The sequence below is a fragment of the Camponotus vicinus genome, unplaced genomic scaffold (assembly GCF_025532165.1).
Source record: "Camponotus vicinus isolate PSW18456_S1 unplaced genomic scaffold, iyCamVici1.0 SCAF_4, whole genome shotgun sequence".
Taxonomy (NCBI): domain Eukaryota; kingdom Metazoa; phylum Arthropoda; class Insecta; order Hymenoptera; family Formicidae; genus Camponotus; species Camponotus vicinus.
This window is the reverse complement of record NW_028141976.1, coordinates 23,993,637-24,019,071: the sequence shown is the minus strand read 5'-3', so window position 1 is coordinate 24,019,071 and position 25,435 is coordinate 23,993,637. Positions and strand designations below refer to the sequence as shown.

Sequence of the window (25,435 nt, the reverse complement as noted above, 5' to 3'; positions counted from 1 at the left end):
AACATCGCGCCGACGCGCGATCGACCCACAAATCGAGCGAGTTAATTTTCTAAGAAATTTGTCGAGCTACAATTTGGGGTCCTTTCAAGTGCAAATGCTGGTCCGTCGACCCGGCTACGATACGTAAATACCTCGTTCGAGAGTACCCTTCCTCTCACTCTCTCTCTCTCTCTCTCTCTCTCTCTTTTCTTCTCCTTCTCTCCCTTTGGCAACGCACCGAGAGTCGTTATTCTAATTTCATTGTTTGTTTTTACATTTTAGTCGTGAATCATCCTCGCGTCGTCGTGGACCGAAGCGAGACCAAGTCCGACGAGGTTACATTTAAATAACGATTACCCATTCGCGACGACTGCAAATTGAATGCAATTAAATGTCTCGAAACCGGATACGGGTAACGCTCTTTATCGTTATACCGAATTTATAATACAATTGTCGCGCTTATTTTATTCTCTTCAGCTTCCGGCGCTTTTGGAAAAGGGCGCGCGTTCCTCTCGCTGAATAATGTAAGAATATGTAAAGCTGTACCTTTTACAAAATATATACGATAATCTCGAAAACAAAATATGAGTATCAAAAGCTAGAAAATGATGATAACTTTGCAATACACGCTTTAACGAGGAGTAACAGAATTTACTTAACGTTGAGAATTAAAAGGATTTAACGTAGCGAAAGCTTTGAGACGAGAGATAGATATCGACACTTTGATTTTTTTTTTAGTCGGGATTCTGCAAAGTTTTCACTTTACTCTAAGAATTATTCGATTTAAAAAATTCTCAAAGTATTTCTCACGTATATATCGAACGATATTCGATATTGAAAATATCGCCATCGAATTTAGTTGGATGAAATTGGCAATCTATTGGAATTTGCCTATTGCACGAAATTTATACCCGCAACATTTTACCAGAACGCGCAAATAACGCGTCGTTACCAATGTTATTTTTTTCGATCACCCAACGAAGCAACGTTCCGAGCGATCCGATTTGCCCGGCGCACGAAACAGCGTTTCCTCGTTTCTAATTTCATCGGATGTGGATCTCTCGCAGCACACGTTGCGAGAGTAAATTTCGAACACTGGAGCGAGCATTTCCGTTATTGCCAGTAACATGTGCGTAGCTATGGAAGATGCGATAGCTCTGGGATCCGTGTCATCCTGTGTGTATAGGATATCCTATATACACAGAAATCACGATCTTACGTTAATGGTAACGTCTGTGACCAATATGCAGTAAATCTAGCCTTGATAAAAAGATCCGTGCGGCAATAATTTTGGAGATTCAACAAGATCAACTTATAACAAGAAATAAACTTTAAGGATACAACATGAAGACCGAGATTAATTATAAAGAAAAATGTAAACAGATAACTGTTACTTGCATTTGAAGACGAATTGCTTTACTACACCGAGAAAAATAAATTGTTGACCAAACCGTTTAACTAAATTTTTTAAACATTAAATTTCTTTGATGTCGGCTCTCGAATATAAAATATGTGATATTAATATTCGGGTAATAAGAGCCTATCGCGGATGTAATTGCGTAATGATCAAAACTTTACTTGGAATAATCTCTTGGTTTGAGATTTAATTCCAACAAATTCCCCTCTAACCCCCCTAGATGGAAGTAGGCGAGAAAAATATCGGTCCGAAAGTCGCTGAATCGGGAATCGAACCCGAGTCTTTCGCTTGCCGGGCGACTGCTCTTACCACTGAGCTATTCAGACCCTTTCTTAAATTTTTTAAATTGAAATATTTAAATATTTAAGTTTAATAGATGCCATGTTAGATTTAATATATATTATTTAATTTAAATAGTTAAATATTTCAATTAAGAAAATAATAATTTAGTTCAATGGTTCAGTCAAGTTAACAATTTTTTTTCTCAGTGTAGATTTTGAAACATCTTATTATTGAAAACCTTAAATTTTCATATTACAGACTCCAGAGGTTTTATCGCATTTTACCGATGTTCGTGCAAACTTGCGCTCATTCCTGATTTAAAGGAGTTGCAAACTCCAGAGTCATGCTAAGGGAGGACTCTTGCCAAGAATCGAAAATATAAAACGCACTCAATCGTTTCTACTTCGGTGTCGTTACAGAAAATCGGAAGTCGATTGAGAATTAAATCGACGGTGCGAGCAACAACGACGTAAACAGCAACGGCGGGAAGAGACGCGTGCGATCAAAGTACCCGCCGCGACATCCACTTTTCCGGCGGTACACACACACACACACATATATATATGTAAGATATTTAACGACCTTTCGCTGGAAAAATGCGAGACGTTGGGTCGCGCGGCGCGGTATGCCGATCGCGAAATTCCTCGATAAATAATCCCGGCCCTCGCCGGAGCGCGCAATCTCGATGGTACTCGCGATACACGCGTTGGCTCGCACACGCGCGCGCGCGCACGGTGCAAGACGCACTCACACGCGCGAGCGCGCGCGCATCCGCATCTCCGAGATCCTCTCCGTTCTCCGTCCTCCTCGTCGAAAAAGCACGGAAACCGGCCTCGCCGCGCTCACATGCTCGCGACGGCTTAAGTGATTTGCATGCGCGACAGGTGCGGCGCGCGAGCGAGTCGGTGTATTACGTGTTTAATTCACGTGTCTCGCATACCCGGCGCGTTACGATTCCCGCTGATTTCCATAATGCAACCAGGGCGCCGTGCCGCGGAGAGGTTCCGCCCCGGGATCGGAGGCGATCGTATTTTTCGGCGCGCGAGACAGATCGCCCGGACCGGCGACCGTTTCGGGGCGCGTTTACGCGTGTCCCTATCGATCGCGTTTAACGCGTGTCGCCCGCTGCCAACCTATAAACCGAATCCGTCGACATCGCGTATTAACTCTTGGTCGCTCTCGGCTGGAGGTAGAGTCGTCGCACTTATCGCGATACATATTTTACGACGGTAAATATAATTATCCTGCTGATGTGAAAATAAATTTTTCATGTATTTTGTATGCTTGTAGTGCGTTGATAAATTATTCATGATATTTTTCGCCTCGTACAAATTGATTAAATTACAGTCGAATATACGCTCGATAATAAATGTTGAATAATAATTGTTGATTGGGAATTAAGGAATATGTGATGCAATGAAATCTTTTACACCAGATGGATCGAGTTCGAAAAACGTAATCGCGCGTAAAGCGCAAAGTTGCGATAATGCAAAGTTAATAAAAAATATTTTTCAGGTCAACCATACGATTACTGTAAAAAAAGGAAGAACGTTCTCATTTACTTTTTCATGAATTAATATATAAATTAATATACGTATAAAATTTACCTGGAATTAACTGAAAAATGTTCATCTTTTCTTTATTAAACTGAAATATGATCTCGCGCGATCAAACAATTTACTTTTATGTTGTACAATTTTTTATCGCGATATTACGTACATAATTGACCTGCGTTAAATTGATAAAATTCCAAGATATAAAGAACGATGGTCAATTGCCGATGTAATACACGCATTATGCGCGAAAGCCGTAAAGAAATATAAGTTTTTAATATCGAGTTGTACGTTGCGCAAATTATTACGTGGTCTTTGTATCTCTCGACAGAATATTGCAAGTTTCCAATATGTTTCGCCTTCCGAGTTTCCGATTAATAGCGTGTTATCAGTTACGCTTTCCAAAGACGCGACGCGTGACAATGACGGATCCGTCTTGGCAGCAGCGTCGTAATCATCCGAGGAAGCGAGGGCCGGGATTAAACAAGCAACAATCTCCAGGATATGAGTTTCATCGAGCGAATATCCACCGCGCATCGGCCGCGTTCCCAGCGGGGATCGTTGAATTCTAAGTATTCCGCTCCGTCTCTCGTTCCTCGCGAAGCGTGTTCCGAATATACGCGGGCTCCGTGAACGCCCGAAACAACGAGAAAAAAAACAAGGAGGCAAGAGGGAGGGGGTGGAAAGAATGAAAACGGGAGGGAGGGAACGAGAGGAGAGGAAAATAGTCGTAAAACAAAGCGCGTGCCCTCGCCCTTCCCCCCTTTCTCGTCCCTCGTTCTCCGCTCACTTTAAAGTTCTAACGACCGGTCCGGCCCGATAAAGCGTATGTATACGTATATACGTGTACAACGGCGGCGCCGCGCATGTGCACGCGTGTGTGCGGTGCACACTGTGCACGCGGATGAGAGTCCACGGGGTCATCCACCAGGAGGGAGGCCACGATGCACTCGCTCCGCGCTGCACCGCGCCGTTGGAATTGCGTTCGACGTTGGATTAACGTACCGAAAACTCGTTTACGTATTTTGTAATTGCCGAGCACGATGGCGCGTAACCCCCAGAGACGGCGACGCCGGAGAAGTTCAGGGAATATCCTGGAGAAACGGTCACCCGCGTGCCGTTTGACCGATTAGAGACAAAAGCGAGCGCGGTTCGAATATTTCGGACTTTTTTCCCGTATTGCGAGTGAAAATCGTATTTTCAGCGAGACGGGAAAATCTGTGAACGAGAGAGTGACTCTGCAAAGTAATTTTCCTTTTTTCAATTTTATTCTTGCGTTATTTTATATATTAGTTTAATGCAGGCAATTTGACATCAGCATACACAGAAAAAAAAGGACATTCTTGTTTTGAAAATATATTTAGTTTTAACATGGAAATTTTAAAATGAGATTATATTGCGTTAATTAAAGAAAAATATGATTGCTTGAATAATTGCTTACTCGAATGAAACCATTTTACATGGTTCAATCAAGAAAAATATATTCTTATGATTTCAGATTTAATTTTCTTGAATGGAAAAGAAACAATGTTAGTTAGAAAATAACATTTTTAAATCAAAGATTATAATTTTCTTAAAGTAGAATTAAATAATTATATATTCTAATTGACAATTACAATATTAAAATAAGACTATAATATTGTTAAAATTAAAAATTATTAAATTCTTCTAAGAAGATTATAAATTGTTGCGTATATACGAAACAATGAACGCGTTAGTTTAAGTATATAAGTTTTGATTTGATACTTATTTTTTTCTGTGTAGAATTAATTTAATTTTTAAGCGTTATGCGTCTCTTAACACATGTTAATGGCGTTCTTCTTGTACGATTCTCATGCAACTCTCTTGTACAACTGACGACCTAAATTTTCATTAGACAGATTCTTGGAACAAGTTGGACTTTTCTCTGACGAAAGGCTTTTGGCGAATTAAATTTCAGAGATAACAATGTCCAAATGAATAACAGTCACATTTTTTAGTTAATTCCAGATAAGTTAATTAATAGAATGTTAAGAGCTAATTATAAAAATATATAATATTTATAATTGGAAAGTTAATAAATAATAAACTCTCTTGCCGCGATTGTGAATGTGTGTGAAGTTGGCATCTCAAGTCTCAGCATCTCACAAATAAACGTCAGATTTTGTTGCATCCAGCATAGTTCTACAGTTCCTGATAGGTTTTAACAATAGTTCCGTCGAATTAATTATAAATATTTAACTTTTAAAAAATGAGATGCCAACTTCCGAAAACATCCAACAGCATCTCATCATATTTCAAATATCTGATCACAAAGCAGTAATATTCCGCAGAGTTCTATCGCCTACGCACATTCTGTCAATAGTTCTGACGATTAAACTTCGTAGAAAATAATTTGTCATCACAAAACATATTTACGCGTACAGGGGTGAGATGCTGGTCGTAAATCACAAGTTCTGACGATTTTAATTGTTTTTTATAGTAAATTGATACTTCCTCTTTACGGTAGAAAAGAGTTCTCGATGATACAGTTAATAATTAATTTTTTAAACAATTTAGAATCAACGAGATGCCCGGCCTATACGTGTAGATATGAGATGCTATCCCTAAATCGGCAGTTCTAGCGATCTTAAATAATTTTTCTAGTAAATTAATATTCCCCCTTCACGCTTGAAAAGAGTTCTGGGCGATACAATTAGGATTTAATTATTTTAAACAATTTAAAACCAACGAGATGCTCAGTCTATACGTATAGGTATGAGATGCTGGTCGTAAATCGACAGTTCCGGCGATTTTAATTGTTTTTTCTAGTAAATTGATACTTCCTCTTCACGGTAGAAAAGAGTTCTCGATGATACAGTTAATAATTAATTTTTTAAACAATTTAGAATCAACGAGATGCCCGGTCTATACGTGTAGATATGAGATGCTATCCCTAAATCGGCAGTTCTAGCGATCTTAAATAATTTTTCTAGTAAATTAATATTCCCCCTTCACGCTTGAAAAGAGTTCTGGGCGATACAATTAAGATTTAATTTTTTTAAACAATTTAAAACCAACGAGATGCTCAGCCTATACGTATAGGTATGAGATGCTGGTCGTAAATTTTTATTTAATTTTTTTATTAATTGATTTACGACCAGCATCTCATACCTATACGTATAGACTGAGCATCTCGTTGGTTCTAAATTGTTTAAAAGAATTAAATCCTAATTGTATCGCCCAGAACTCTTTTCAAGCGTGAAGGGGGAATATTAATTTACTAGAAAAATTATTAAAGATCGCTAGAACTGCCGATTTAGGCATAGCATCTCATATCTACACGTATAGGCCGGGCATATCGTTGATTCTAAATTGTTTAAAAAATTAATTATTAACTGTATCATCGAGAACTCTTTTCTACCGTGAAGAGGAAGTATCAATTTACTAGAAAAAACAATTAAAATCGCCGGAACTGTCGATTTACGACCAGCATCTCATACCTATACGTATAGACTGAGCATCTCGTTGGTTTTAAATTGTTTAAAATAATTAAATCCTAATTGTATCGCCCAGAACTCTTTTCAAGCGTGAAGGGGGAATATTAATTTACTAGAAAAATTATTTAAGATCGCTAGAACTGCCGATTTAGGGATAGCATCTCATATCTACACGTATAGGCCGGGCATCTCGTTGATTCTAAATTGTTTAAAAAATTAATTATTAACTGTATCATCGAGAACTCTTTTCTACCGTAAAGAGGAAGTATCAATTTACTATAAAAAACAATTAAAATCGTCAGAACTTGTGATTTACGACCAGCATCTCACCCCTGTACGCGTAAATATGTTTTGTGATGACAAATTATTTTCTACGAAGTTTAATCGTCAGAACTATTGACAGAATGTGCGTAGGCGATAGAACTCTGCGGAATATTACTGCTTTGTGATCAGATATTTGAAATATGATGAGATGCTGTTGGATGTTTTCGGAAGTTGGCATCTCATTTTTTAAAAGTTAAATATTTATAATTAATTCGACGGAACTATTGTTAAAACCTATCAGGAACTGTAGAACTATGCTGGATGCAACAAAATCTGACGTTTATTTGTGAGATGCTGAGACTTGAGATGCCAACTTCACACACATCGATTGTGACAGTTCTGTTAAAACTTGATTGTAAATGAAGTATCGTATGTCGTCAAAATTAAAAGTTCTCTCTAGGATTTTCTGTATATTTCTGAATCTCTTCACCTGTAATTGTTTTTCTAAAATAATCCCTCTTAAATATATAACTTTTCTTAAAAAAATACAACTATATTTATATTCTTTAAATATAAATATATATTTTTTTTATATTTCAGGCAGTGAAAAAAATCTTCCTACATATCGTAAAATTTAAATTTGAGAAGATTTAGATCATACATAGTAAAAAAAAGCTTTTATGCATTTAATTCTTTATGTCACTTTAAAAACTGCTTCTTCAAAATTATCGACGAGATAGAAATACGTTTCATTTACGACGTATCGCCCGGATACATTGATGTAAATCTGCATAAAATAACGATGCCGTAAATTGATAACGAGAAGGCTTAATTGAGCGTTCCTTAAAATTTTATTTGCCATTACTGCAAAGTTCTCGATTCTAACTAGCACATATACAAACATGCATGCTTGGCGTTTTCTCAGTTAAAGGATTAAGAATTAATAAAAGGTCTGTTTGTTCGTGTATCGTGTTCCGTGTATACAAGAGAGAGCTACGCTCAGGATCTTAAATATTTACGGAGACGACAAAAGTTTACGATCGTATCAAACTGTTGGTTACTCATGCGTGCGTCGAAACTGCCGAACGAGCGATTTTAGTGCTGATTGAGCGATACAAGACGAGAATTAGATTAAACTCGGTTGCTACATGTAGCGATATGTCGTCTTATATACACGTCTTTTTTAAATTTTTAATTCAGGACAAGTCGCACGGAACGAATGTCCGATTGTCAAATGGAGACTCGCAGAAATATATCGAAGAACGGTTTTCACAAGTAAAAATAGTTCTAGTTTTCAAAAAAACAAGTATTATATATAAAATAAAAGTATAGAATGCATCTAAATTCATTTCCAACAGGAATTAATGAGATAGATTATTAAAAGTAATAACATAAATAATAAACTTTGTTTCTATTTGGATAATATGATGAAAACGGTTTTCACAAGGAAAAATATCTAGTTTTCAAAAAAACAAGTGTTATATATAAAATAAAAGTATAGAATGCATCTAAAGTCATTTTCAACAGGAATTAACGAGATAGATTATTGAGAGTAATAACATAAATAATAAACTTTGTTTCTATTTGGATAATATGATGAAAACGGTTTTCACAAGGAAAAATATCTAGTTTTCAAAAAAACAAGTGTTATATATAAAATAAAAGTATAGAATGCATCTAAAGTCATTTCCAACAGGAATTAATGAGATAGATTATTAAGAGTAATAACATAAATAATAAACTTTGTTCGTATATTTAGATATATGGTGAAAACTTGGTCTCTTTTACGAACATGTTTTCATTCATGATTATAAATACCGAGATTTTCAATCTTGCGTTTTCTAGTTTTACGAGTTTCGCAGATAATATTGTGAAAAATGTATTTTGAAATAAACTGCAATCCTCGCCGACCATGATTGCTGTAAAGAAAGATATAAGACTAGTAGTTTAAAAGAAACGCTATTTACGCACACAAATGTAGCAATTTCTCAAAGGTATCGTCAATTTGTCTTAACGTAAGACGTAAAAGCGTAACGTAAGACGCTTCAAAAATTGGCGAATTAGAATCGTCGAAAAGAGAAAAAGCAGCGGCAAATAAGACGAGACGAGACGAGTACTCCGTCTCGGTCTGACGCCACTTCCGTGTTATTATGTAAAGCTAGCATTCGCTATCTTTTCGCGTCGAAGGAGATAAAGCTGGCGAAACAGAGATGGAGAGACAGAGGGATAGAGGGATAGAAAGAGAGAGGAAGAAGGAGAAAGAGAGCGAGCGCAACCGTCACGTCGATTCCACCCATTTCTGGATAGCTCTCCACGATGGCTTGCAACGGTTCAATTGGATCAAGCCCGTCGCTACGCGCGATGCACCTTGCACGAGATCTGCACGGACGACTCCGAGATCGTTGCAGCTCGAAGGGCGCGGTCGAAGAAGCGCGAGACGAAGAGGAAGAGAATATCGCGTTATGAAAAATCCCGCCGCGGCTAAAGCCGAATTTACACGGTTCAGCTCGCCTAGTGACCATCCCGAATCGCTCAGAACGAGCAGCACATTGGACGAACGAGTTTTTCTTCATAGTATGTTTTTGGTTACATTGAGAGATTGTGCCCATCTACCATACATTCCGCTGTACTTTCTCGCGGCGGTCGGGAGATTTTTGAAAGAATTTCAGATAAGGAATGCTCGACAGATGTGCTACTTTGTCGCTTTATCCTCCTTCATTTCACGTTTGATTTGCTTCATCGATTATCTCTCTATCTCTTTTCCTACAATATAAAATAATATAATTGAATTAATTAATTTTCTACCATGTGCTTTCTCTCTATCCTTAATCTCTGAATTTCGTGCATATTTTATACGATATAAAGATTTACTTATTATTCGCAGGAAACATTTTACACGATTCATTTTTATAATTTTTTTGGATGATTCATTTCGTATGTTATAGCGAATGTACGAGGAGTTTTAACGGCGCCAAAATGTCGAATAATTTACCAAATTTTTGGCGCTGTTACAGCTTCTTGTACGCGATCAGCCAAATTGAATGCAGATAATGGCTCTACTCCTTCCAGCGCTCAATGGATGAGCATTTCTGTGAATAAATTGTTTATCCAATCCACGATGATATATGCTGGATGATGCTCAAGAGTGAACCGTATAAATTCGTCTTAAGCTGCACGCGTGATTCCCATTCCTTCTGGGATTTCCGATTATCCTCGCATGGAGTCTAATACGCGTGAAAGCTTCTTACGAATGATCATTCTTTCATCGTTTAGCAAATTAACAGGCGATTTTTATGGGGATAGTTTATACGATTTGCTCGTTAACGTTTTATTGGGGATGATTCAAGAGAAAATCGTGTAAACTTGGCTTAAGCAAGGCACGCGATCTTGATCTCTTTTAGGAGATCTTCCCACTCAATCGTGCATGATTTTAACTTTGTCGAAACTTTTTACAATTATTCTCTTTTCATCGTTTAACCAATCGCGGTTTTTCCGAGAATTTACACGATTGACTTTTCGATACTTTATACAAAATAATCGTCGAGAGCGGATCGAGCTCCGACTTGAGCTCTGCACGCGATTTCTATTTCTTCCGGGATTCCGTGCACGACTTTAATATGCACGACCTCGAGGACGCGCGTCGATGGCGTCGCGAGGGCAAGTCGGATAATAAAACGCTACGAGGAGGATCCACTCGACGTACCGAAACCAAGACAAACTAATTGTAAACGAGCTTCGAGGAGAAGAAAGTGGCGAAGGTAAGAAGAGGAGAGGTAAGGAGCGCCCAGCGAGTAGCAGCAGCAGCAGCAACAACAGCAAGAGAAGACCCTCGTATTCGATGCCGAGATTCCAGTTTCTCCGTTACTCGAGAAGCGAGCGGCGACCGCGGAGGAGATGAGAGAAAGAAGAGGGAGGGAGATGTAGGAAGAAGAAAGAGCGAGAAAGAGAGAGAGAGAGAGGTCTCTCGGTATATACGCCGAGCGAACAGCCTAACTCGCCGAGGTCGGGTCGAATAATAAAATAAAAGAGCACGTCGGGTGGATGGGGTGCAAGGTGGTAGCGTGGTAAAGGTAAAAGAAGAGGAAGAAACTTTGCTACGGGAACGATGGGTAGTTACGCGTGTGGCGGTATGTGTAGTTGTGTTAGAGAAAGATGCAACCGAAAGGAATCGAAGGGGGCGCGAGAGAAACAGAGTCTCTCTCTCTCTCTCAAAGAGAGAGGAAGAGAGAGAGGGAGAGAGATCCTCTCGGCGTTGCCACATGCTCACTGAATTTCTCCGAGCGCCTCAAATATAAAGGCCGTCTTTATAAGATTGCCGTGTGCTTATGCGACTGCCTTCGAAACTCGCATCAAATTCTTGACGTCTCATTAAACATCGTCAGGTTTCAAGGAGTTAAACGTTACGCCGTTTTACGCACGGCGAGCCGCCTCTACGTGCCCAAGTAACGAATCGCCGAACACAGAGGAGCCGTTCTTTCTTCTTCTTCCGCTGCCGCTTTCGCGCGCCCTCCGCGAGGGAGGACAGAGTCCGCCTCACAGGATATTATACAGGGTGTGTGTAAGTAAACTATAGGCGCAAACTTGCTAGATTAATGGACGTCATTACGAGAAACCAGCAAGACTTAACAAGCATATATCCGGAAACTAGTAATTTCAGGGATACTCGGTCTTTTAATTTGTAAGTCAATTATCGTTCGCATAAGAATATTTCGCAGCAAGCGTGTAGTCGTAGGACTAGAAATAAAGCATTTTATAAAAGTTTATTTTCATATTCGTTAAAAATATAATTGTTTCTGAAACTAATTAATTTTCAGACATGTATGTTTGATATCTTTGTTTGAGATCTTTTGTTTCGCTTCATAAAAATTCTATTAAAAATTTTTTAAAACTTCTATATTTACAGTTTACCCACACTCCGTATAATGTTTTGAAGTTGCAATAATGTTTGCTTCAGAAGCTATTAATTAATTGTAGTGTTCATAGCCAATTTGTTCTTGAAATATTAGTTTGCTCGCGCCTACTCAAGAAACGATTTGTCTGCCAGGAATGATTAACTACTCGAGGCATGATAGGCGCTCTTCAATATTTTCGATATCTTAAAATGACGTTAACCCTAATTTTACTGCCTATTAACATCCATTATCTTACTATAAAAATAAAGTAACATCTACAATTGTGTGTATGTGTATGTCTTAAACTTATTTCAAATTATCTTTTATCTCTATTCTTTTTTAAATTCCCTTTAAAGTCGATTTTCCTTCAGTAACTTAACATCTTCAGCTCAAAATATAACATCTTTAACAAATTTTTATTTAACATCTTCAAAATAACATATCTTTTTAAAAACAGTAGATATATAAAATTTTCATTCTCTGAGATATAATTTATTTTTATATTATAAAAAATGTTTTGGATATTGTTTTAGAGCGACAATACAAGGCGCGTTAATTGTATGTAAATTTTATGCTAATATTATATTTTGCGCCATTTCAGTGACGTTAATTTCTGCTGTGTAAATATCTTGCGAATATAGCGCTAAAAGATGCAGAAGAGGATATTTCATAACGCTCGGCAAAAGCATCCTGTATAATTGTTGACGCAATAGATTGACATCTCTAATGTTTATTCAAGTATTAATGAGCAATCAGTGATGTACAATTATACCTTTTTCACCAAATAATCACGGCTGATGAACGAGCTCATTTATCGTGCCGGGTTATTACGCATAATAATTACGACGACTGCATCGTTCTCACACAGATGTTATAATTTCATATAAATTTTAACTAACCAATCTGCAGTCTCACTTTTTATCTTTACAATTTTTCTATTTTTTATCGATTAAAAGTTTTTCGTTATATAAGCGTTTAAAATATCTTTTAAATTTTTAAAATTGAACTATCGAGATTATATCTTTTTCTATTATATGATATAATTATATAATTAAAAATTCTAATTATTCTTGTCTAATAAATGATGCACGAAGAAAAAAAATAACGAGACAGAAAAAAATGAAATTTATCAAATTCTCCTTACACACGTGTCAAAATCTGTCATTCTGTATATTCTTTTCATTGCGAAATATATGAATTTTATTCTTTTCATTGCACTGAATTTCGAAATTAATTACGCCTCACAATCAGTCATAATCAGAGCTAGTATTATGCAACGAATACTTTTGGGATTCGTTAACTGATATTTCACAAGCGGAACAACAACGGTTGCGTTCGTGCTTCGAATAAATTAGGCGGATTATGTCAAAAACTTCGTTGACTGCTTTTCGGTATGTGCATAATATTTCGCCTGCGCTCGATCTCACCGAGTTTACCGGCAAAGTCAACCGTGCGTGGTATGTGTGCATTATATTTTTCATATTATGATATTCCGCGAGATACGAATTCCGAGATAGAAAAATCGCCGGTAAGAGAAATAACACCGAGCCGGTACCAACGTTCCAAACGGGAAACGCGAGCAGCAGCGGTAGCGGTACAAGTCGTAAAAATGAATTATTTTATTCGGGATTATCGGGTGTGCGGTATCGACCGCGATGCGTGCACGCATTATTTCCGCTGTCTGAAATCGAATTTATCGAGATTTCAATGTTGACAAGATACATCGAGATCGGCACGACGATAGTCATAAAGCGCGTTGCCGCTGTATAATCGTTTCATTAATCGCCTCTCTCATTTTCAACCATTTTTTAAATAAATTCTTTCCAATTTAATTTCTATTAAAATCGTCTTGAAATTGGAAACGAACGTCTATGTGTTTCACACACATTTTTAGTACGTCGTCAAACAATTTCTTTCTCATTTAAATCACACACGTCACACGTTTGTTTCATCTCAAAGGAGCTAAGATTTACAGCGGGCGAGCGTAATAAGAAGAGCAATCTTGCGCGTAAAATAATTGTGTGCTTCCTACTCCGACGTAGCTCCGCGACTTCATAGAAATTAATACGATTGTACGCAGACACCGCGCTGCAATTGCGTTTAAAGGGCATTTATTCCGCGTGAGTCCGTTTTTCCCTCTCGGGACACAGCGATGAATTATATCTCATCTCAGCGGCATGATGGTACTGTTAGCTACATTAAGAAAATTGTTTATAAGCAAAATATCGGCGGTGCGGCGACAAGAACGGGAGTAACGCGCTCGTAAAGCTGTACCATGTCCAGCGTGCATGTGTGGGTACTGGTTAAACGAAGCACGTGTTTTTCTTCGCAAAACGAACAGAAAATGTAGGAACACCTGTTACCTGCGTGATACATTATTTCGCGATACTCCCCGCGTCACTTGGCGAGAATACGGAGAGAGGATTCGTCCGTCGAGCGCACATTTTTGGGTAAAACAAATCGATCGAGCGCGAGAACACGCCCTTGCGTCCCTTATGGCGTTAATTTTAATTTCTCAACGGGCTTTGCGAATCTGAATTACCGTCGAATATCTGTCAAGGAGCAAATATTTGCCCGATACAATCGCCAATTTGTCTCACGCGTAATTGTATTTTCTGTTTACACCGCGCGTAATTTAGTTCCATAGTCGGAGCAAAAATACTTTTTGTAGCGTCTCGCAAAATGCGGGAAAATCTCGATTGTCGTGAAAATTAAATGAGAAACACATCCGCTAAATTGGTACAATTAGTTTAGCACCATCGAACATGTGTAGAAATCTATGTTTCATTAACTTTTGTTTTAAATAACTTTTTGTTCCAGTCTCAATTTTGTCGTTTTGATTGTTTCATCAAAAACGTATGAAAAACATATTGCTCACGTGATTGATCTTTACGGATCAATGGGAAAAAATCATTTGCTATACAGTACTGTTTGATAAAATCAAAAGAGATGTAAATAAAAAATATATATTTTTAATAATAGTGTTCTTTCTCTTCGAAAGTATATTTGGCAGGACAAAAGAATAATGATTGATGGGAGAGAAAAATACGAGCGAGAATAAATCGATATATGTACAATATATTTAGTCCTTTTTTAAACGACACTGTTCAAATAACCAAATGTTCGATTGAACAATATTCAGATAAACGATTTGTTAAACGATATTGAACAATATAGACTCTAGGTTGCCATTGAAAATAACAATGAAACTAAACTCAAATTAAATTTCTATTAAAATTGCCCCGTTGAAATAAAATATAGTATTTCATTATATTTATTGGAGCGCATTCAATCATTTATGATTTAAAACCGCGACAATATGATGTTTTAGGACACTATATGAAATAAACAATGAATACGAATGCAGTAGTTAAACTTACTAAAAATACAACACACATGACATATGTTATGAATTTTTAAAATATCTCCATATAGTTGGGAAAGTATCTCATAACAGCTTGTACATATGAATGGCAAATGCTCATACACGTTGTTTCCGTGTATTAATTAGTCACTTCACTGCAAATTATTGGCACATCGGAAAGCCGATGAAACTATAGGCAGTTTCAACAATTTGGGGACTACGTTTCCATTTTCAGTTACCTACGTACACATATTTGTGCGTCGAATACGCGGCGATTGTAAATAAAAGCTCCATCGTTGTATCGTGCAAATATTATGTCTTTTTATTTAACGAAACTGCAAAACATTTGCGTATCATATACGTTATTAATATGCGATCAAATATCAACAATGCCATTCCATTGTTGCCATCAATTTGTGCTTTTAAAGTTTATTTAGAAATTATCGAAATGGGATATGTTTTAAATCATGTTTATCGGCAAAATTGATTGATTTATCGTTGCTACTCTTGCGATCGCGCGAATTTTGTTTCTCTCTCTTTTTCGTCTCGGACATACATATTTACCGATACCGATTAATATGCACAAAGTCATTTCGACATTCAGCATTTTTTTTAAATAATTCGATTTATTTAATTAAGGAAGAAAAAATCAACATCGAATGATCGTTAATTTGAAAAGCAGATAACGTTTCCAGTTGATGAGACTGCACGGTTGAATAAAAATGCAAAAACTCTAAAAATCATAATCCTGAATATATAAATGTTGGGGCGCGATGGATATATTCATTGTACTGAAATATTGTCGAAAATATCATTCCCGAATATTCGATGCCGTCCAAAAATATGCAGAAAAATAATCGAAATTCGCGGAAACAAGTATCGCATAAAATTACATGTATTTTTATCTTTAACTCGTGACAATCTGAAATATATTTTTATACAAGGAAAAAAGCAATTTTTCAGTTTGTTTCAGTATTTTTACATAATTTCAAATATGTCGGCTAATAAAATCTTACAGTGACAAATATCGAGATATAACGCAAATATTGCTAGATATCTTTTTTCCTCGATTAATAAGACTGAAAAATTTTTCAAAATTTTGTAGTCTTGACTAGATTATAAATGAAATCGACAATATTCGAGATAAAGTGTTTTCGCATATTGCACCGCATTTTTACTCACGGTCTTCTTTTTGAGAGCTCGCATTTCATCTATTCCGCAAACGTAACGCTGGTTAATGGCGATCGACATCGATGATGCATTAGGCAAACACGCCTGTACCATTTTCGCGTTCGCGCTAAAAGGAACGATTCGCAAAGAAACGCGGAATATCGGCGAATTAGCGATAAATATCCTATTTGCATATTTGATTCTCATTGTTGAGTCGAGGTATCGCAACATTCGTATGAATAGATAACGAGCGGTAGATTTTAATTACTAGCTATTAATTAATTATTGCGCACGCGAGAGAGAACTAGATATGTACAACTCATTGAAATGCAACCGTTATCGATAGATTGCAATGCGGATATATATATGATATCGCGACAGCCATAACCGATTATGCCTATTACGAGTCACAGATATCTTACATTGGCATATATTAATCTCGCACCGAGAAACATGTTCGCTCCAAGTTGATTCTAGAATCTCGATTGGCAAAGCACACACAAGCACATCCATGCTTTTTTTCCCTCCAGATTATCCCGATCCAAAGGCTTGAAACGTTATAAACGACGGTACTTGTCGTCGCTTGTCCGGCCTATATTAACGCAAGGCGAATTTACATCTTACGGTAATAAGTGCATCACGCGTAACCGGGTAAATCGAAACTGGTTCCCATAGCGAGACACGCTGTCGTACGTCATTCATGCACGCGGACGCGTGCGTGTAAATAAATACGCGAGAAGGAGATCTGCGAGAGAGACGGCGGGAGTTGTAAGGTGAGTTGTATAAGAGGGACAGGATTCGGGAAAGGAGGGAGGAGGGAAAAGAGAGGCGCGGAAGAGCCAGCACTCTCTGTAGCAGCACTTAAGGATAATAAACTACCGCGACAGAGAGGGAGGAGTGCACGAGGGAGAGAGGAAGAGGCGCGACATCTTCCGCGGCGCGCGGGGCAGCGGATCTTCCGAAATTGATCGTGCTTCGCGCATACTCTCATTACGCGACCAGCAATGTATATGACAATAAATGGACTTTTCCCGATGAGAGGCGAAAGGGGAGATACGAACGGTGAATATACGCGCCCTTTCGCGACGAGCGACGCCTTTTATCAAATCTGCCCGTCTCGTTCTTGAGATATTCTTTTCGCCATTTTTTCCACGATCATAGTAAATATATCTATCATAATAAATATATATGTACAATAGCTATATCATGATAAATGAACATATGTGTATGTGTGTATGTGTGTGTTTATATATATAATTGTTATAAATTGGAAATATCGTGTGAGTTGTGTACGACTACAAATTTGTGAATAATTGTTTATTAGATTCGTTGAATGAATGAAAACGGAATATTTTTAGTATATATATCTGTTATTATAATATCTTGTTTATCGCGCGCAATCGTTCTTCACCTTCTTAAAGAAACACAAACAGAGGTGAATGAAATAAAGCCTATTTTTCCTCGTAAATCGGTGTTGGACATATTGACGATATTCCGATAAGCTCGGGCGGTTTTTCGCGAAAATGGAAATTCGTAAGTGAGGCGGTATTGTTGAGAATAAAACGACATATCGATCATGTGCCGCTTTTCGACGCTCTTGATACGGGAACGTCAACAAGGAGACTCTCGACTGCACAGGACGGCCGAAGGATGGATTTAACAAAATAACGCGTAGACTACAAACGACGCAAACCATTTTTGCGTGCGATGTCCGATCGCGGGATTGCCCTAGAACGACCTCGAGAGAGAGAGACTATCGAGATATTCGGACATCGAGGCTCTCGTATGGACAGCCTCTTCGCTCGAGAGGAACGACGCACCGCACTATTTACACACATCGTACTTACACATATGTATGCATACATACATGTATGTATGATGTATGCGGGGATCGTAATTTAGCGAATTCAATTTTCGATGCTGTAAATATGAGAGGAATGTATCCAACGCGCGCGAGGGATTCGCGTTTCGCTCATTTCTATTATTCGACAATGGCCGAATTCGCATCCGTTGCGGCTAACCGTTGCGGGAATCGGACCGATTTGTGCGGAAAAAATAGCAAAACAGTCGCGACATGTGTCAATATACCCTCGTAATCGTATTCCCTCGCAATTTACTCTCGATACGCGAATCGGAGAGACGCAGCGGTCTCGAGCTCGATTATCACGAGCGACGTATCAGCGACGAGGGAGACGTCGAATCATCGATATCGCTACCGGTTTTCCCGTTTCCGTGCATCTGTCGCGCTCCCACATCAACATACGTACGTACAACACACGCATAAGACCCGAAGCACGCACCAAAGTGACACGCACGGAGAGCGATCGACGCGCGGTTCACGAACGATCGGCTCTCGTGCTCGCTCGCTAAATTTGATTCACACTCACCAAATGCGTCCGCCAGTCGACGAGTCCTCGGGCGGGTGGGCGAAGGGGGCTGGCGAGGTCCACGACGCACCTAGGGGAGACGACGCCGCGCCTGATAAATCCAGCGTCGGTGGTGGTCACCGAGGGATCCGAGCGCCGGCGGCGGCAGCGCGACAACGCACACTCGACAACGGGCCGCACACATATACATGTAGAGAGGATCGGTACAAAACACTGGCCGCTGGCACTTGTGATCCGCACGCACTGTATATTACACGAGGAACTCGGAGACCGCGAGAAGAGAAGATGCCCGTGGAAAGTATCGAGGTATCGCCGAGTATCGTCGGCAACTTGGCGCGATTAAACGCGGTCCTCTTCCCCTTTGCTTTTTCGTTCGTTCGCGCGAACGCGAATGATTAACGTCGAGCGGGAGTAACGCGAATCTCCTCTATTTCGCGAACCGCACAGTGGCCATTACACTCGTTTGTCGCGACGAGCGGAGAGAAGCGTGTTTTGTTTTTTTTCTCTCTCTCTTTTTTCTTCTCTTCCTTCGCCGAAGGTCTCCGTTTCACGACGATGTGCCGGTCCGCCGCGAAGTTGTGGTAGCGACTGCTCTCGGGAGACTGGCGGCGCAGCCCGATCGACCAATCGCGCGCCTGCTTTTGCCAAGCGCCATCTTGCCCCTACCCGAGCACAAAGATGCTGCCGAGCCGAGCGTCGCCGAACGTCGGCGGAAACGCCCGATCGTCGCTCGTCGCCCCGTTTCCATCCCCCTACCCCCTACGCCACCGCCGCCGCTACCACCCCACCACCGTCACCCCAGCGGCGATGGATCGACGTGCGTTTTGCGGCTTCGCTCCTTCGTCGGTGTCCTAACTTTCGATACGGGGGTTTTATGGCAGGATTAAGCGCGAAGCGAGCAAACTCGCTTGTACATCGAGAATTGTGTCTCGGTAGCGATTCGTCCGTGTCTCCGGCCGGCGTACTATCGTTCGAGCTATTACCCCGAATAACGACTGTTTCGCGAAAAGGGGAGCTTTCTGATAAATCTTTATTAAGCTTTCATTCATGCGTGACGTAAATGTACCGTAGACATCATAAATGCCGCAATATTCGCTAGATGGGCATGATTTTCCTATCGACGTACCCCATCTAGATGTTGACACATACATCATGATTGGGGGTCGTAGCGAGAAAAATACTGGGTCATTGCATATGAATTGAATCGTATTCCGGAAATTTCAGTTTTACACAATGACTCCTATGAAGCACACATTTTCTAATAATCAGACATGTTAATGTTAATATAATATGATTTCTTTTATAAAAATGTCTTCTGTGTAATTTATTTATGAGCTCATTGAAGAAAATTAGAAAATGGATATTATTTTATCATTTTATAATCGATATGATGTCAAGACTAGCGTAAATTTGATATTTAACATATATTTCAGATATAAAGTTGAAAATTATTTCTCTTTTTTTACCTTTCACTTCATATTCGTTTAAAGAGATTATACATGAAAATAACTTCTCTCTTTTATTTTAAGTGAAATATTGAAGAAATATTATTTATTTTTTTTAATTACTTATGTATTTTATTTTCTCGCGCACCCAGCAATATTATATGATATTTCTTGATATAAGAAGTATTTTATATGCCTCCCCAATAATTAATAGTGATATTATTTGCAAAGATTAAAACCGCGTATCGTAAGTAATATCTATTTATTTAAATTTAAATCTATAAAGTGTAAATCCTAATAATATAACTTTTTCATTATTCTAAAAATTGCACAATCAGTTTTTTTTACTTGTAATATATTTGCGATGATGACACAAATGTCAATTAATTATTTATCGAGTATTCTTTTATATTCTCATATTTTCGTACCGTGTATTCTTTTATATTTCTCGTATATTCTTTTATTATAAATTGTCAAACAATTTTATCTAAACACATAATGTATGTGTACGTAAATTTTTTTTAGAAAAAATGTTTAAAAATACATTTAATGATTATTTTAATTCTTAATCGATACGATTTTATAACCTGCTTTTATCTTATATATATGTCTACAATGTTTCTTATATGATTTTCCTATAATTTAAATTCTAAATAATTTCTGTATCTTCTCTCTATTTAATGACAGTGCTTTTTTTATCTTTTTCTTCTACGTGATCACCTAGTAATCTGACAAACCATCGTATCAATTTAAAAAAACAGAGTAAGACAAGTTAGTTAAGAGATTTATGAGGCTATGGTATAGGTATAATCGATAACAAAAAATGTCTCAAAATGTCATTTCTGATACTTTTTGCTTCGTAGGTAGATCGCAACAATTTATTGCCACACAAAACGAAAATACATTTTTCTCGATGTTTTCTAAGGAAAAAAGCTTTAAGTGACCATAGAGAAGCTTTGAGATTAAAAATACATGCGGTGTGATTGTGGAATAATTTGTATATTCTCCAATAGATTCCTGAATTTCCTATATATTGAATAACGGCTCCTCAAATTTGTGGTTATATGTTCAGAATCTCGTAATCCCAATATATCTCGATAATCCGGTAATATGTATATATATATATATATATATATATATATATATATATATACATATACATGTGTGTGTATGTATTAATTAATATCGAATTATCGAGATAAGATTGACATTGTCAGTTCAAACAGATGTGAATTTACTTTCCCATAAAAGAAAGAAAGATTTTTGTTAATATAAATTTGTTAAATATATAACATAAAAAATGATAATATAATATATAATAAGAGATATGTTATATAATTTATTTAAATTTAAATGTCATAGGCGTTTCCCATTCTCCCTTTATTCTCCACTATCTTTCATTTTTTTCCGCCTCATAGGGATCAAAATTTCCGTGTCCTAGTTTTTTCGCATTTGTATAGATGATCCTTCTATGGTTATATCAAATTTCTATTTTTTATTTCAACCATCAAAAAATGTGTAAAAAAAGGAACTGCATTTATGCATTTATTGAATTTTTTATTAATATTGATATCTCTCTTTCGGAATATTAATTCGTCTATTATTAATTTATAACTCTCGTTGTGTGCAGTGATAGTATTAAAATCAGATACTTTTTTCTACGCAATTCCTATATTTATTGTTATCATATTATTATGTTGCATATAATATAATAACAATAAATATAGGAATTGCTTTGAAAATATCATGTTCAATTGAAACGTGGACTAAGGTCATTGTTTCATAAAAGTTAGTTTGTTTCATTTGAATGTACCTAATAGTTTGAATTGAAAGTTTTAGAGTTATTGATTGATTTGAATTACGAGGTTTTTGCAATGTATAGCACCAGCAATTGTAATATAACACACCGTGTATATTAATCTTTTTATAAATATAGTTAACTTTTTCATGCAACTAATTCTATTAAATATTGATTCTAAATTGAATTTTTATATTAAGAAAGTAAAGCAATAGTTATTCTATTAAAATTTGAAATGAATTATTTAGTTATGTAAATGTAATTTGAGAAAGGTCAGGTTTTCAAACAATGGCCATTTAATTATCAACAGCGCTGAAATTACGTGTCACAAATTTGATATTTGAATCAAACGACAGATTACAAATGAATTGGAATTTGCAAGATTGAATAATAATATGAAAAAATTCCGTATAACATATTCTTAGTGAATTATAATATCACACAAATTTTTTATTCTAACTATCTTAATTAATATAGATTGAATATAGATAGATTAAATAGTCACATATTGACGTCGAGAATACTTTTTGTGATTTTTTTAGAATTTTCTTTTTCCGTCTTAATTATTTGTTTATAACTTTTAATTCTTTTTATATATGATTATAATAATTAGTATAATATATAAATAATAAAAATAATATATACTAATTCAAATTTTATTTTTCTGCAAATAAAATAATATGTACTAATTCAAATTTTATTTTTCTGCAAATTCATTCTTTCTTATTATAATACTTAAATATTATAAAACTTAAATATTTCTTGTCTTAAATTTTTTTCAGTTATTAATTCTACATGAAAAAAAATATAAAATATAGGTTTATTGGTAGCAGTAGTGATTTAAAAAAAATTGGATAGTACTGATAGTGCCATCTTCAGATAAAATACTGAAATTCTAAAATGTGAATGTGTATTGTGCCGTCGATAAAAACAGAAGGAGTGATCATCATGTGCAATTCTCTACATCATATATAGTGTTCAAGAGTAAATTTTGAGGTTATATTCCACATGGTTTTACATTAGGTGATATATATATGTTATGAATTAAAGACGTGTAATACATGAGGTGGGAAGCGGATAATAACGAAATTCATGCATATTTAAAACAAGCGTTGTGAAATTAATTTTGTGTAAATATAATCTTTTATCATTTATAAAGTACAATGGACAAGCCTAATGAAGATCAAAAGGAGAAGAAAAGTTATACAGAAGGATGGCCGGAAGACAAATGGCAAGAGGAAATGGAAAAACATCCTTTTTTCATGAAGAAATCGCCGAAACCCGGCGACGAACTGTCCCCTTTGGTGGAAGGATTGCAACAGCTCAAATATGGAATAGATGAAAATACCCCCGAAGGTATGTTACTTTCTCAATACAAATTGCTTGCCAGACTTGTGTTTGCAAAATATTCATCGTTACTCTTTATTATTCATGCAAGCTACATACTATGCTTGTTTTTGATATAAAATATTTTCTTTTATACAGAATTGGCAAATAATTACAAGGAAGATGGAAATTTTAATTACAAATATAAAAAGTATCATCTTGCTATTCTCAGTTATACAGAAGGAATACGAACAAGATGTAAAGATAATGATTTGATGGCTCAATTGTACAATAACAGAGCTGCGGCACAATTTATGTTGCAAAATTATAGGTAAATTTCCTAAAGAGTTTTTATGTTGAATGATTAACGTGCTATATTTTCATATTTTATTATATAATTAAAATTGTAGATCGAGTTTAAACGATTGTAAAGTGGTTTTAAAGTCCACTAAAAAAGAGACACTATATTTAAAAGCTTTGAAGCGAGCTGCTACTTGTAACTTTCACATTAAGGATTATGATCAATGTATTAATCTCTGCGATCAATTTCTTGATCATAGTCCACTTGATAAAACAATATTGAAATTAAAATCTGACACCACAATTGCAAGAGTAAGATATTGATAAATTTAAATATAAAGTTGTATATATAAAAGTACACAAGTTTCTATAAATTCTCTATGTTAATTTACAGAATTATTTACAAAGAAATGAAAGAAAGCAAGCAAAGTTAGAAAAACAATTGAATAAAGAGGATGAGAGATTGTTAGAAATAATTTTTAAAAAAGATATTAATTTAGAATTGGTAAATGACAAACAAAAGTTAGATTTGAGAGATTTAGAACCTCAAGTGCCACAAATAGCACAAAGTAGAGTGCACTTTGATGGAAACGACAAGCTTATATGGCCAGTAATGATTTTATACCCAGAGACTCAACAAACTGATTTCATTCAAAATTTTCACGAAGATACAATGTATGTTATTTTCATTTATCAAAATATGCTATATATGCTTTATATTTTGTGTTGAAATATGTTTTAAATTGTTCATAGGTTAATAGAACAGTTAACAGGAATTTTTGAAGAATCACCTGAGTGGGATGCAGAGCATCGTTATACCGTTGATAATATAAATGTATACTTTGAAGGCAAAAATAAATGTTCCGTTCATAAAGTAGACGTTCAACTCACATTGGATAAAATATTACGAAATAAACAGTAAGCGTATTAGTAGTATTTTTTCTATAAAATAATAATCTTAAAAAAGTTGACATAATTTTCATGTCAAATTAATCTTTCAGGTTCATAGTTCGTGGTGGTACGCCGGTTTTTTTGATATTCGTAAAATCCAGTGAAGCAGAAAAACGTTTCTTAGCAAATTATTAAATGTCTATTATTGCATGTATATATATTTTTAATATATAGCTTGTGAGAAAGATAGAAGAAATATGTACTACATATTATGTAAGTCTTATGTATATACTTTCATATGTGTAGAAAATATATTTTTCATGATAATATAAGATCTCTTTTATGTATAAATCTTTAAAATCCCTATATTTTACCTCATTGAAATTTATAAAATAATTTTGGAGCAAAAAATTTTGAAACTGTTTATACTAAACAAGTATTAATGTTGTATATACAATTGCAAAGTGATAAAATTATGACACGATAGAAGACAAATATTCAAAAGAAAAGTTTGCTTATGAAGCTTTGAAAGCGTTTTTGGTTCAAAATATAAGTAAAAACACAATTAAAAATTTATAACGATTATTCATAATAAAGTAGAGATACTAATATTCTTGTATTACTATGATAAAAAAAATTGGGCAAATGTCCAATATAAGAGTAATTTTCCATATTTTTTAAAACTTACATGTTTTATATATATATATTTCAAAGCGTGCAAACTGAATTTGCTCGAAAAAAGATATTCTTATATTAAATATATATATTAAACATTTTTCAGTAAACTTACATCAATAATGGAGTTATACATTTGGAGCTATAGTCGCATGGAGTTCACTTGACAAAACTGTCGGTTCACTTGTCGCACTCGATGAAATATATTATATTTTTGCATAATAAAACGATAAC

At 36.2% G+C, this 25,435-nt stretch overlaps 2 protein-coding genes across 5 annotated transcripts in view; one reads left to right on the top strand and one right to left on the bottom strand.

The window, feature by feature from the left end:
- The window catches only part of LOC145969870 (uncharacterized), a 132,046-nt gene extending 112,641 nt beyond the window's left edge, over nucleotides 1-19,405 (bottom strand). For all 3 annotated transcript variants that reach the window (XM_083096165.1, XM_083096166.1, XM_083096167.1), the window contains exon 1: nucleotides 18,767-19,405. The gene's annotated coding sequence lies outside the window, so the exon portion shown is untranslated. The remainder of the gene's footprint in view (nucleotides 1-18,766) is intronic.
- A 3,507-nt stretch (nucleotides 19,406-22,912) lies between these two features.
- Nucleotides 22,913-24,860, top strand: Dpit47 (DNA polymerase interacting tpr containing protein of 47kD). Of its 2 annotated transcripts, none has more exons than XM_083096170.1 (7): nucleotides 22,913-23,032; nucleotides 23,169-23,365; nucleotides 23,495-23,666; nucleotides 23,746-23,947; nucleotides 24,030-24,310; nucleotides 24,389-24,553; nucleotides 24,637-24,860. In XM_083096170.1, exons 2-7 carry the CDS (start codon nucleotides 23,173-23,175, stop codon nucleotides 24,719-24,721), a joined length of 1,098 nt encoding a protein of 365 aa, XP_082952296.1. In that variant the 5' UTR covers nucleotides 22,913-23,032; nucleotides 23,169-23,172; the 3' UTR covers nucleotides 24,722-24,860. The 2 variants fall into 2 exon arrangements, with proteins under 2 accessions (XP_082952296.1, XP_082952295.1); XM_083096169.1 differs by having other exon boundaries at nucleotides 22,944-23,075.
- Nucleotides 24,861-25,435: the final 575 nt, after the last annotated feature.

Coding starts and splice junctions, on each gene's coding strand:
- Dpit47 (XM_083096169.1), top strand. Junction 23,366..23,494: donor AGATGAAAATACCCCCGAAG/GTATGTTACTTT, acceptor TCTTTTATACAG/AATTGGCAAATAATTACAAG. Junction 24,311..24,388: donor AATTTTCACGAAGATACAAT/GTATGTTATTTT, acceptor AATTGTTCATAG/GTTAATAGAACAGTTAACAG.